The sequence below is a fragment of the Pocillopora damicornis genome, chromosome 6 (genome assembly GCF_964200805.1).
Source record: "Pocillopora damicornis chromosome 6, jaPocDami1.2, whole genome shotgun sequence".
NCBI classification, from domain to species: Eukaryota; Metazoa; Cnidaria; class Anthozoa; order Scleractinia; family Pocilloporidae; genus Pocillopora; species Pocillopora damicornis.
Window position 1 is genome coordinate 22638870 of NC_142675.1, and position 13106 is coordinate 22651975.

General features: G+C 37.0%; 1 protein-coding gene and 2 long non-coding RNA genes across 3 annotated transcripts; 2 read left to right on the plus strand and 1 right to left on the minus strand.

Annotated features, from left to right (window-relative positions):
* Positions 1-1745: 1745 nt before the first annotated feature.
* LOC149044496 (uromodulin-like) lies at positions 1746-12712 on the plus strand. The gene is made up of 6 exons (XM_089208555.1): positions 1746-1819; positions 3189-3530; positions 9346-9495; positions 9794-9919; positions 10637-10765; positions 11051-12712. Exons 2-6 carry the CDS (start codon positions 3212-3214, stop codon positions 11416-11418), a joined length of 1092 nt encoding a protein of 363 aa, XP_089064681.1. The 5' UTR covers positions 1746-1819; positions 3189-3211; the 3' UTR covers positions 11419-12712.
* On the minus strand, positions 4167-5769 carry LOC149044497 (uncharacterized). The gene is made up of 2 exons (XR_016187366.1): positions 5309-5769; positions 4167-5024 (listed from the first exon to the last, which is right to left on the minus strand). It is a non-coding gene; the product is annotated as an uncharacterized LOC149044497 (long non-coding RNA).
* LOC149044498 (uncharacterized) lies at positions 5718-7583 on the plus strand. Its single transcript, XR_016187371.1, has 2 exons — positions 5718-5884; positions 7418-7583. It is a non-coding gene; the product is annotated as an uncharacterized LOC149044498 (long non-coding RNA).
* Positions 12713-13106: the final 394 nt, after the last annotated feature.

Sequence of the window (13106 nt, forward strand, 5' to 3'; positions counted from 1 at the left end):
GAATAAAGAGATTGTCGACTAAAAATCTAGATTACGTGAAAATTGAAAAATTGAAAAAAACCTAAAAAAATTTGTCTGTGCTGTACAATTACTGCATCTCCAAGATGGACTTGATGGCACGAATGCCATAAGAAAGTCATGTGGAGACATTGTGGAGCAAAACAGTAGGAGAACATTGCTCTTAGAGGCAACATTCAATTAACATGCAAAATAACCTTTTTCATGTCATCTTGTACCATGCACCTCCAGTGTGCCTCGCAAAAACAAATACTTATCTCTCTTAATAAACTCGGGTCGCCACTTTCATTACTGTACAGCTTCACGTGTAGAAACGGTAGGGAAACTGGAGGACTTCAAAAGATCCTGTCAAAAAATTTAGAATGGAAAATGGGGTGGATAGGGGAATACGTCGTTCCCCGTGACATCAGGTACCTGCGGTTTTTAATCTTTTATTTTGCATTTTGCTCTTAAGCGCCATGATAAAAGAAATGAGATGAAAGTGAAAACAGCGCACAATAAATATCAAACTTTTAGAAACTTTATACTGGTGATGTACGACCTCTTTTACAGCATTTGCAACTCTGCAACTCTATCGTTCCCTCCTAAGTAGATAGTTAACGACCTCTACTAGCAAAGGAGGTAAAAGTCATAATCGAAGTTGCTGCGAGCTACTGAACTCAAAAAATGAATTTGCAGGGCGAGATGTCGAGTCCATTGTAGTGAATATTATTGTTGCTATGAATATCATTTTTTAAAATTGTTTTTAATTTTACTCCTAAAAGGTTTATTTCATACACAAATTAAAATTTAATGCATTTTTTAATCTCAAAAATAAGCTGTTCGAGAGAAACTGAGAGCTGTGACTTAAGCCTTTACGTCAAACTTGTGTTTTTTTGTGACATTCACTCGAGAAGAAGAAAAGGGAGGTAGATCTCCTACTGCAAAATTGTACAGAAAGTATATCGTTTGCAAGGATAATTTAAATGTCGTTTGTCCGATGAAGGGGGCCACAAACACATAAATATATCTGTGCGTGAAAGTAATTTCATGCGCATGGACTGAGTGACTAATTAAAGATGAGAAACTTATTTTACATCTGCAAACTGCACAAAGCTTTGAAGAAAAACTACTCATTTTCTCAGTTTGCAGAAAGTTTGAGCTCAAAGCATCAAATTATATAAAAAGATAAATAAAACACAACGTACCGAAAGTGACGAATTCAAAGAAGGTGGAAAGAAGAGAGTAAGATAAATGGAAGACTTGAGGGAAAATATTCGTCACTCTTTCTTTCTTTATGGATGAGGGACACAAATTTGTATTTTTTGTTTTGTTTTTTGTTTTGTTTTTTTGCATCTTATAAGCAAAGATAGCTTTATTGTGCCAGAAGTCAGGATAGTTTTCTACAAAATGCACTCAGACTTTGAAATTCTTCAAATTTAAATCAGCATATCCTTAATTCGCCATCACGGCATATTTAACTTTTGAAGAACTACAGGTAAGCCAAGTTCGATTTACGAGAATATCTGCACTATGTACTTGTTTCGCCATAGGATTTTTTGATGAAAACGGGTAATAATGTATCGATGTTGGGCTTTTTTTTTGGTCTCTAGGAACATACGAGGGAATTGACTATCTGAGCCAAGAGTTGCTGTGCTCACAGTCACTTCGCCTCAGGGAAGTCCACAGGGGGTAACAATTCAGAAAGCTTTATAGTTTACCGAGTGTTTAAATGGGCTTCAGTTTAGTTGGGTTACTGTAGTTATACGGAGGAAAAACCCACCGGGAAAGACCCTGAGGAACTATTTAGTACCTCCAATAGGTAAGTTGAATGATGCAGCATTCCAAAATATGTGATTTTGAGATATGAAAAATTGTCTTCTAAAGTGCAGAAAAGAAAAAAATTAACCATGCTCCGCAGTTGTACCCTGTAACCTTGATTATTCCCTTGAATCTTTGGTACATAGTATTGAACCACGGTCTCCATTCCAAGTTCTGTCTTTCTAGCTATTTCTCTCTACATACTGAAGTTATAATTCAGGAGCTGCAATCAACGCACGGTTTCCTTGCTTCGTCTTACTTGCAAGTTTAGGAGCACAGCATCTCAATTTCAAAAGAGATTGTCCATTCGATTGCGAATATTTTTTCTGTCGTTATTCCTGAAGAATATGCCATTCGAAAAAGATTTTATGACCTTCATTTTTCAATTTAATTAAAACTAATTGTTTGGGTGACACACCAAATGAAAATGTCACTTATAAGAGAGAAAAAAACGTGAATCCCTCGCTCTGTGATAATTTTGGCCAAATGTGATTATTCGAATGAAGAGTCAGTATCTTTAAACTTACTTCTCTTGAGATTTTTATTGTAAGTTGTTGTAGATGTTTGCTTTTTGATAGCGTAAAATAGATCTGCTGCAGCAACTGAATGTGAATATCATCAGACAGCCTGATAAAGAGTTCATATTCCAGCCTTTTTCTTCGTCATTTTTATTTGCTTTTTTATTATTGAGGAAACGACTTTTTATTGTCAACATATTCTAATGAAGAAGACTCATCCTCTATTTAGTAAAACAAAAACTAATAACAAAACATAACAACAAAGAGTATGGAGTACAGAATCTTTGCCAAACTTCTCATCTCATCCTCAATCCACTGTATTTTCAAAATTCCCACATTTAAGTTGTTCAGTTCATTACAAAAACCCAAAATCCGCTTGATTTTCAAGAGTTTTTCTTCTTCAGTTTGATTACCGAGTCACCTTTACCACATCCTGTGATTCAGTGTGCTCCAGAGCCCACGCATGAATTACTATTAGTCAAGACTTGATCCCGTCACTAAGACTAATAGCAAACATGGATTAATACAAAGGAACCGATGGAGATTGAAGAGCCTAAAGGTGGCTGATATTCCATCGGAAGAGATGTTGAAAATCCTCGATTTAAACTACCTATCTTCACTATACCTATCAAGGTAGATTGGAAAATGACGCCATGTTGATTTAACAATCGATGTGGTGCTTTCAAACTTCAAATTGCATGATTTTAACCGACAAATTAATTTTAAAACACTCTCTGCCCTGCCTTCTGCCCGTTCTTTCAAGAACTCATCAAAATAAGTTATATTTAGAATATTGGAATAAAAAACAAAATGAAAATGATAATTAAAGGCAGTTTATTTCTTCTTGTCAAGATCAGAAATCGTATCTGCCACGAATGGCTTGGAAACAAATCAAAGCCCACATTATAATACTGTTAATGGTGTCTGTCGCTCTCCGACATCTTACCAGCCAACAGTGTGGGACTGATCTTCACTCAATCTACCAAATGATGCTTCAAGGCCACACCTTTAAGACCTTGAAGACCCAACCAGGTACACTAGAATGCAGACAGGCCTGCCTCGCTGATATCAGATGCCAAAGCTATAACGTCGTGTTCAAAGGGATATGTGAGTTAAATAACAGAACTAAGGAGGCTAGACCGGACGATTTTGTCAAAGACTTGGAGCGATATCACGTGAAAAGCTCAACAAGAGGTAAGAAAACTAATTAAAAGTAAACTATTTATGAGAAACGAGTTACTAACTTCAGAAAACATCTAGCGTGGATTATGCTAAACCTGTCATTCGTATGATATCCATGATGTCTTCTCCATAGAAATGTCCTCTCCATAGTTCTCCATGGTTTAGTCGCGTAAAGAGGCCAACAAGGTCGGACATGACTCGCACGAGCCTGTTATTTTCTCGGTTCCATGTCAAAACTTACAACTTTATTCATCACGAAATCAGTATAATTTATACAGAGTGCGGTGCTCGTGCTTATGTTAATTGCATAGTTGTGCGTGCTGTGCGAGAGCGAAGGTGACATAGTGTAACAAGCCAGCAAAAGGCTGAGGTCAAGTAAAAGAGTAATGGAACGCTCGAGTACGATGGAAAGTTACTCTGTTCAAAGCTGGATAACTGCAATTCCGTTCTCTGAAATAAAAAACAGGACCTCAATTTCGCAATAGTAAAGGAGCATAAAAAACTTAAGGCGGGGGTAAACCTGAAAAAATGCCAATTTTTCACTCATTTTTCACAGCTAGGACTTACTTCAAAACTTAGGCAAACTATATATCCCTGGAAAGCTTATGACTTGAAGATCATGAAAAAAAATATTTCAGACTCAACATGTCTATTGTAATAGGATGCCACTCGTTTAATTGAGCCACCTGCAGGGTTCTACCAGGGGTTACTTAAGAAAAGATAACTCCTTCTGGAATCAATAAAAAATAATGTTTTTAGTATCAATTCAAAGAAGACATGTTGCTTATTGCTATAAGCAGAGGGATTTCTAATATGTTGAAAACATTTTAAATGATGATCAATTAAATTTGACATGGAAAATCAGAGGGGTGTTTCACTTCATAACTTTGAGTACATACATCATATGGAAAATTGCTCTGCTTATAACACAAAACTTATCAAAAGGAACAAATGCTGAAAATTTCAGATCAATTGGATAAATTGTTGTCAAGATCTCTTTTCTTGAAGACAAAATTTTGCGTAATGAGAAAATAGCCTTTAAACTTACAGATAGCAATCAAACTTAATTTTTTACAATATGTAACCACTATAGTGGCCCCAGTGTCCATATTTTGTCCACAGGAGTATCTAAAAGTAATTTAAAAGCCTCCTGGTTCATAAGTAACTCCTTCAGCTTCTTGAAGGGCTTCCTCTTGATGAGTCCTCAGAAGTCGCTTCCCTTGACGCCATCTCTTTTCCTTCTGCATAACCTGCAAATTGGACTTAGCCAATCTTTTACTGTCTTTTGCATGTGTTGCCACTCTTGTACAAACACCACCAGGGATACAAAGCCTCTCCATGATTTTTAGCCTACTAAAAGACTCGGCGGTTAATGTCATATGATTTCCCTAACTGGGTCACACCACTGGATGGTGGAAGTGGACTGGATTCCTCACAGGAACTACACTGAAGGGAAAACTGTAACACCCACTCTTGCACTTTTATCTTCCTCAAGAGTTAAGGTGCCTAAAGACAAATCAAGTGAAAATTGTTAGATAAATCGGGCAATTTTGTTATAAGCAAAGTAAAGACCTCAAGTCAGAAATACACATTCTGTGATTTTTCCCCATAATTTTTTGTTTACAGTGTATATGCACAATACCTAAAAATCTTTCTCTTACCCAATCCAAGATTTAATAGATAGATCAGTGTATTTAGCAGGGAAAAACTGGAACTATGGGTCGATATGATATGGGAAATAAGTCATAATCGAGAACAGAGAAAGACAGAGATTTAAAAAAATTTCTCACCTTTCTCACACACGTGTGCCTTTGAGACGGCCGTGGATAAATTTTTCTCATTTATTAATCTAAATCCCTCGCTTTCCTCGGTATTGAAGGTATACTCTTCATCAGAGCTGTCTAAAAGAAGCGGCATATTTCATTTTCTTTCTGGAGGAACCAACGGTTTCTTTAGAGTCCGAGTCAGAGAGCTGATTTTCATCCAGCGAAGTGCTCGGAGTTGAGGCGGCGATTTCGTCAACATCGGGAGCTGTTTCTTCAGACTCTTGTTTTGTTTTCGCCTTCCAGAAAAACCTCTCTTTCTTTTCTTCCTGTAGACAGATCTACTTTTCTCTCCGACCATTTTCGATATAACTTTTCCTTTGATTATAACTTTTCCTTTGATTGCTCCGAGTACACTGAGTGTCACACTCGACCAAAAGGTCAGCATTAGATTCCATCCACCAAAACCACCTTGGTCGAGAGGGACTGAGATGGAATGATGGAAAAAAATTACGAAGCTACGACAACATGCCGACTTATCCCGATGACCCAAGTGTATTATTTGTTTGGGAAATTGCGTCAAAACTTTTTACTCAAGAAATGGTAAGTATTAATTTATTGTTCGATTGTAGTATTATAAAACATTTTACGCAATTTTATGCAGATATTTCACGTATTTAAAAGGTGCTTAGATGTTACGTAGGTTTGGTGGATGTCATTAGGGAACATCCACCAAAACTTTGACCAAAACCATCAACAATATATTTTTTAAATTTTATCTATAGCCATTGTTAGATGTTCAGGGAGACAAAAGATTTATACCACTAATTAGCTGTTAGTGCTCTGGCTAATTATTTTTTATGGTGCACAATTGCTGACCGACCAAACGTTCATAATGATTATCATAACTCTTAACACATAGAATAAAGTGGTTTTGGTGGATGTTTCTCTCCATCCACCAAAACCACCACAGAAATTTCTGCTACTTCCTTACAGAAGACTGATGTGACCTGCTATTTGGAGTACATAACCACAATCTATTTCTTTGTATGTAGAGATATTTTGGAAAGTTCTTGAGTCAGCACCTTTTATTATTGAAACCATAATCATAACATGGTGCATAATATAGAATACAAAAGGTTCTGGTGTGGTAATCATGTAATCTTGAAACAGGAGAGTTTTTAACTGACTTAAACTGATTTAAACAAACATTTGCAACAAAATTCCAGGTCCAGAAATTTCTTCCACTATTTCCGCCAAAATCATAACCTTTAAGTACAACAAATCAGCACATTAGTAATTGTTATCAGGGGTCTGAAAATCCTATAAATCTTTCACATTTATTTCAAGTAACCTTTAATTTCACATGGATGAATAAGTATACACTCAACATGCAGAATGTCTTACAGTTTACAAACTATTTCCCTTTTTATGGATAGACAGTGAAAGGCCTTTGTCACATTGGTGAATCAAACCATTGTATACCATGCATTTTGTGATAATTGTTTGTTTTTGCTCACAATACCCAGAAAAATGGAGGGGATAAATTTAAATAGCAAATTCTATGGTTAAAATTAAGTAACATTGGAAGATCAAATTAACTTTGTACTGTTTAAAATTCAGTTTTGGTTTCTTGCTTATTCCAGCCTCTTGATATTCAAAAACATTCCTTGTCATTTTTGTGTTCTTCTGTGTACATAACTTGAAAAATAAACACAGAGAAAGGAAACCACAAAGGATTAAACTTGAAGCTAAAGCAAAGTTTAAGTTGAGCCATAGCTGATCCAAATACTGAGCACTTTGTATTGTAACCCATTTAGCAGTAAAGTTTATCTATATGTCTGCCAGCTTGTCACAAGTCTTACCCCTCTCCTTCAAAAGTCTCTATAAATAAATTTTTCTTTGTGGTCCCTAATTGATGATTAGTATATTACAGCTCCTCAATTTTACTCTCTCAAGTCAAGGTTACTCTAAATTTAACAAAGTAATGGACTTGATAAAACTCAAACTATAACTCAGCTGGCTGCTACTTGCAACCTTAATTTCTAGATATCAGTATACAATAATCAATATGTTATATATAAGAACCCTAATGCTTAATTTTGCAGTGATCACCTTCCTCCTTTTCATTTGCAGACCAGACTGGAACCTCTATAGGTGTGTTTGCTTGTTTTGAGTGGGGATGGAAGAAAAGGAGTCATGCCGCATATCTGATTTATTAAATCGCATTTGTTCTGTTTATACATGAGTAGAACTACCTTGTTCTCTGAAAAAAATAAAATTTCTCGCATTTTTATCTGTGCTTCGCAGTCAAACTTCCTTGTGTCTTGGACAAGAAATCTTATTTTCTTGAAAACAAAATCTTTGTTTCCAGCCTTCTGTAATAGGTAAATATAACAGTGTAAGATGAGTGACAGTGTATTTCTCAAGTTATTTTTTGGAATGTGACAAAACGGAAGTGTCATAGCGTGATAAGGAGCAAACATATGATTGCTTGATAGAATGCAAAAAATGCAGAATTGCATATATTTTCTCCTTTGTCAGCAGCATATGTTAGTGAAAAGTTCTTACAATTGTTAACTTCTAAACCATCTTCAATTTAGCCAAGATTGAACTGTTATCACGTTTGTCATAAAAGTATTCTGAGATCAATGTCATATGACCCATTCATGTATTTGACCTTTCAAATTAGCAAGCCATAGTTGACAGAAACACAAAGGTTGAGGATAAAAAGAAATTATTATATACAGTACTTCTTCTGTATCTTTTCGTTTCCTTTTCTCTCCAGCTGTTCAATCTATGCCGTGCTGGCAATTGAACACTTTCCTTCCCAAAATTAGGAAAGGCACACCAGTAAAAAACGAATTTTTGCTCCTTAAATATCTCATGCATCTTCCCCCAGTATTTTGTGACTTCTGTCCGAGGAAGGAGGTGTAAGCATTAAATTAACCCGAATGATTCCACGATTGTGGTATCATCCAAGCCATGCCAGAGGACTTGAACTAGACAAACTAGTGAGAATGCACAATAGCGATAGCAAAGCTTTGTAATGCTAAAGAGCTATATCAAATATATATAAATATATGTTCCCGAAACCTTTGACAGCTTTAAAGAAAGAAAACTTCGTCGTCAATCCTGTTTCAAATTCCGCAATAAGTTTAAGCGCCTCATCAACAGAATTTACGTATCCTAAATTATCTGCATGTCTACCATCAATGGTTCGCGACTTAAAATTCTCGCTATGCTGTTTCTGTTTGTTCCTCAAGAATCATGGGATTTACAGCTTCGGATGTTCGGCTACATCACTTGCGGATTTCCGAGAATCTTCGGTTATGTCTTGCAAGTCATTAAATATTCCATCTCAGTCCCTCTCGACCGAGGTGGTTTTGGTGGATGGAATCTAATGCTGACCCGACCAAAACTGCCTCTAAATCTATCCCATAATGGGTTTGACCCTAGAAAACCCTTCAGATAAGACTACATAAAGTATCTGTCGTTAAATCCTGCCCGTTTGGGAGCTTGGTTGCCAGAATAACACATCATAAACAACTGAAAAATCAAAAAATGCTCTTCTCGTTGCCATGGTAACCACACCATTAGCCAGAGCGGGAATTTTGAAATCGCTCAAAAAGGCAAAAATAGTGAAAATAAGTAGAAAATTATTTTCCCATAGCGAAGTTGAATACCCAAAGCTGCAAATTCCGAGGTAAACAAAAAACTCAGTTTTTGAGCAAATTTCAGGTTTACCCCCGCCTTAAATTGTTCAGTTTTCTGCTGTAGGACCAGGGTAAGAAGTGTTGTGAACGAAAAATAAGAAAAACGGAACTCGTGCATTCTTTTCCTCACATGGGTTTCCAAAAACCTAACGTCAAGCAAGTCCTGAATCTCTAAGATTTTCCAACGAGGCGCGTGCTGGAGGCTTGGGTCGAATCTCAAACTTTTCCTCAAAGTCCAATTGGCTGCAAAAGCAAAACAATACAGAAACACAGATTGCCTAGAGACCCTTTCGTTTAACATCTTCCGGGCCAAAACGGCGTTTTAAATTTTGTTTCGTTCACACCCAGTCCCACTAGGTTCCGTTCCTGGGCTGCCAGCCGATTCGTGTAAAGAAATCAAGGCGAGTGAGGGTGGACAAGCGGTCAGCGGTAATTATTGGTTGGATTCCACCAGATCTGGAAATTCTATTTTAGCTCGCTGTGACATGAAAACAGAGGGTAGGGAAAACAAAATACTTTCTTCTCTCACATGTGCGTAGCGAATATTGACAGAAAAAAAATCTGGAATGTCTATTGACTATTTTTTATCTTTTGGTTTAGTTGCAGATTATTGCATCAAGCATAAGTGTCAGAACAGTGCAGCATGTGTAAACAGGCATGTGAATTACACGTGTGCGTGCACCTCATCAGGATGGACTTTACCCTACTGCGAAAAAGGTAGAATCTAAGTACTAAATCTGAATAGGGTTTTTAGTAAATATCAATTGTGTTTATTCTCTTTCGTATGACCTTTTAGATATCAATGAATGCAAAGTAGGCATCCACGATTGCCATAGCAACGCTGAATGCCAAAACACTAATGGCTCCTACATCTGTAGCTGTAAACCAGGATTTCAAGGAGACGGGAAACAGAATTGCAATGGTGAGAAAAGCCTTCATGGCTATGAACTCATTATTCCAAAAATTTGGTTTCTTTCTTGAAAAAGAAATCCTCAGAATAAAAAATTCTTATGATGTGGTTAAAACTTAGAACACCGGCCTCATTTGACTACTTTTACTTTAAGGACTTCAACCAACACTGCTCCTTGAAGGGTCCATCGGATACCCTATTCCTATGTTTACGAGACTTTTTGCTGGCCTCCCTACAGATAATGCCATTTTTATCCCGGTCAGTTTGTTAGAACTGCTACGCCTTCAGTATTATCTTAGCGACTTAGTGCTTAATGGTTTTAAGCATGGGCCTAATATCATTTCCATTCTTCATTCTCGATCTGAACCTGGTCCAAATTATAAACCTGCTCTCTCTCTCTCTCTCTCTCTCTCTCTCTCTCTCTCTCTCTCTCTCTCTCTCTCTCTCTCTCTCTCTCAATTAAAGTGTGCAACTTCTTTGTCAGTGCATTCGTTAAATTCCCAGTGTCTGATACGTCAAACTCAAAATTTTTAGCCATAAATTTAAGCATTGTTCTTAACTTGAAGAACATTATATTTAAGTGAAGAAATGGTCCTCTTAATCAGGTGAGCAACAACTAAGCAATTTACCACTGAGACAAAGTTGTTCTTTCATCGTTGAAGCCGTTCCATCCCTATTTCTAATCGTGAGTTTCCGACTTATTATTTTGGACTTATCTCTGATATTTAGATATCAACGAATGTACAGAAGGATCTCACGATTGCCATCGTGACGCTACTTGTCAGAATACTGTAGGCTCGTATAGGTGTACGTGCAATTCAGAATACATTGGTGACGGACTGAATTGCGAGCCTAAAGGTGGGTAGGACTATTATATATATGCCAAGAGTCTGGCATCAAAAGCTCACGATCACCGCTTTAATAGGTTTTTATCTTACTACTGTAGTGCCCTTTTGGGCATCTTTCAGTGTCGTTTTTGCCTTCATCATGACTTAACACTGTTGTTTTGGAAAAAATCTGGGCGATAACCTCTGAGTATGAATGCAGGCTAGTTAATGACTGCGTTGGCACAAGGGTTACAGGCAAGTTTCACATACAATCATCTATTATTCTAAGCTGTTTGTCTGTCATTTTTATACCCAGAATGTAGCAACTACAAGGCTTTAAATTCTCATCAAAGGAACAAATCTTATAAGTCACGTTCACCATATAGATGCGACAATAAACTGAATACGATGTGGTACCGTTTTACTGGAGCCGCAGGTACAAGAATGCCCACTTCATGTGTCACTTTCAAAAGATGTGGCGGAAAGAGACCAGGTTGGTTGAGTGGTGGTCATCCAAACAAAATTGATGGCAGAGTGTCCAGGACGGTTTATTTCCGCTCGTCCAATTACTGTAAAGTTAGATCGAAGACTATTCAAGTTAGAAACTGCGGTTCTTATTATGTCTACTACTTAAGCGCTGTAGACTCTGATTCAAACTGCCATCGTTTCTGTGGCACTGGATAAATCACTTTTGCATTCTGGGTAACTTGCGGAACCAAGGCATCCTGGATAATTGGACCAGGCTGTCTTAGGTTATCTACAATTTGGGACTTCTCTCATGAGCTTGAGGCTGGATACTTGTACTCGTGTCTATAACTTAGCTACGGTTTGCCATTGTATTTAATCAAAAATATTTTACAACACTCAAGCCAAAATCGTGCGAACACTTTTGCCTGAGGTTCTAAATATAGTGATAGCTTTTACAGCTAACGGTTAGAATTTCGGCCATTATACGGCTAGCAGCTGCTATCATTCCATCATGTTGTCACCGGGAATGGATCCACAGATGTGCATAATTGACTAAAATCAAACGGGTCATTGTCATTTTTGAATGAACACGAGACTTGACACAAAACATTTCTTTGTGCACAGAACATTAACTTCTAAAAGGACAAAAGTCCCGGTTTGCGCGCCCAAAGAAAAATTTATAGCAGTGTCCATCTTTAAACTTCACTTCTTAGTAAAACTCGAGAAATATAATTTTTGTTCGTTAGAACTAGTTAGGTTAACTTTTCTTATTTGTCAATGAAAGTTGTGTGGTTTGCTTTTGGTCTGTGTTAAAGTTTCTCGTTTTTTCTGATTTATTGGTTTATCTGTGTTTTCATTTATTTACTCATTTATTACTTTCACTGCGTCAAGCATTATTACCCTTAGTACTGTACGTAAAGTTAGTTTTGTACGAATAATGTGATGCTTTTGAATTGTCGAGGCGACCTGTGGGTAATGTTTTTCTCATTGTGTACTAGTGAATATTTCATCAATATGTAGTATGTAAATATATCATCAAGTATAGAACGCTCTTCAGTTGAGTGTCGTAAGACCAAAACCAAAGGTATCACAACAGCCAATCAGAATAAGGGAAATATCACAAGGAGCCAATCAGAACTCGAAGTAAAAACGAACAAACTACTTGAAGCGTGGGAAAACTTGGGTGGCCAAGGCGCGACTGCTTTGAGGTTTGAATTTGATTTTTTGAGAGAGTGATGCGAGTTTTCAAGACCAATCACAGAGTGAAGTAAAGCAAATCTAAAGCAATCCCAGATTCCTTTCGATACATAGTGTAAAATGACTCTGTATTTAAAAAGGTACCAACGACAATGAAAGTACCATCATTGTAAGCAAGAATAGTTATCAGTCAGCATTGTTAGTGTCGTGAGTAATGTAAGTATTGCGACTAATGATAGAATACTAATAAATATTGTAGCAAATGCTGTTAGTAATGTAGATAAGTAACTCAAAAAAATACACACTCTGTCAATCTCTCCGTCTCGTGCTTATTAGGTTGTGTTTGTTTTCTCCCTCGTGAACATTTCAAGGTCCACAGCAACGCTTCTTTAGATCAGATCACTGAGGCCTGAAGTCCAAATTGTCGGCCTAATTTGAGAAATGATGAGCAACGCTCTAAGCACTATTGTCATTCAATGAGATGTAAATAAGAGGCCCTGTGTCCCCTAGTTTTGCCTTAAATTCTTCTTTTCAGATTTTTGTTGGTTTATGCCTGTTTTTCCACAATGCCCAGAAATTTATTGACATTTCTGAAATAAAATATGAACTAAATTTTCCTTGCATTCTAAATGTATGGCCAACTCAGTAATTGTTTAAGCAGCTTTAAAGCGTTATCCCCACACATGCTTTTCAAACAAAAAACCGTT

Coding starts and splice junctions, on each gene's coding strand:
- LOC149044496 (XM_089208555.1), top strand. CDS start 3,212: ATGGCTTGGAAACAAATCAAAGCCCACATTATAATACTGTTAATGGTG. Junction 9,496..9,793: donor CTGTGACATGAAAACAGAGG/GTAGGGAAAACA, acceptor ATGACCTTTTAG/ATATCAATGAATGCAAAGTA. Junction 9,920..10,636: donor CGGGAAACAGAATTGCAATG/GTGAGAAAAGCC, acceptor TCTGATATTTAG/ATATCAACGAATGTACAGAA.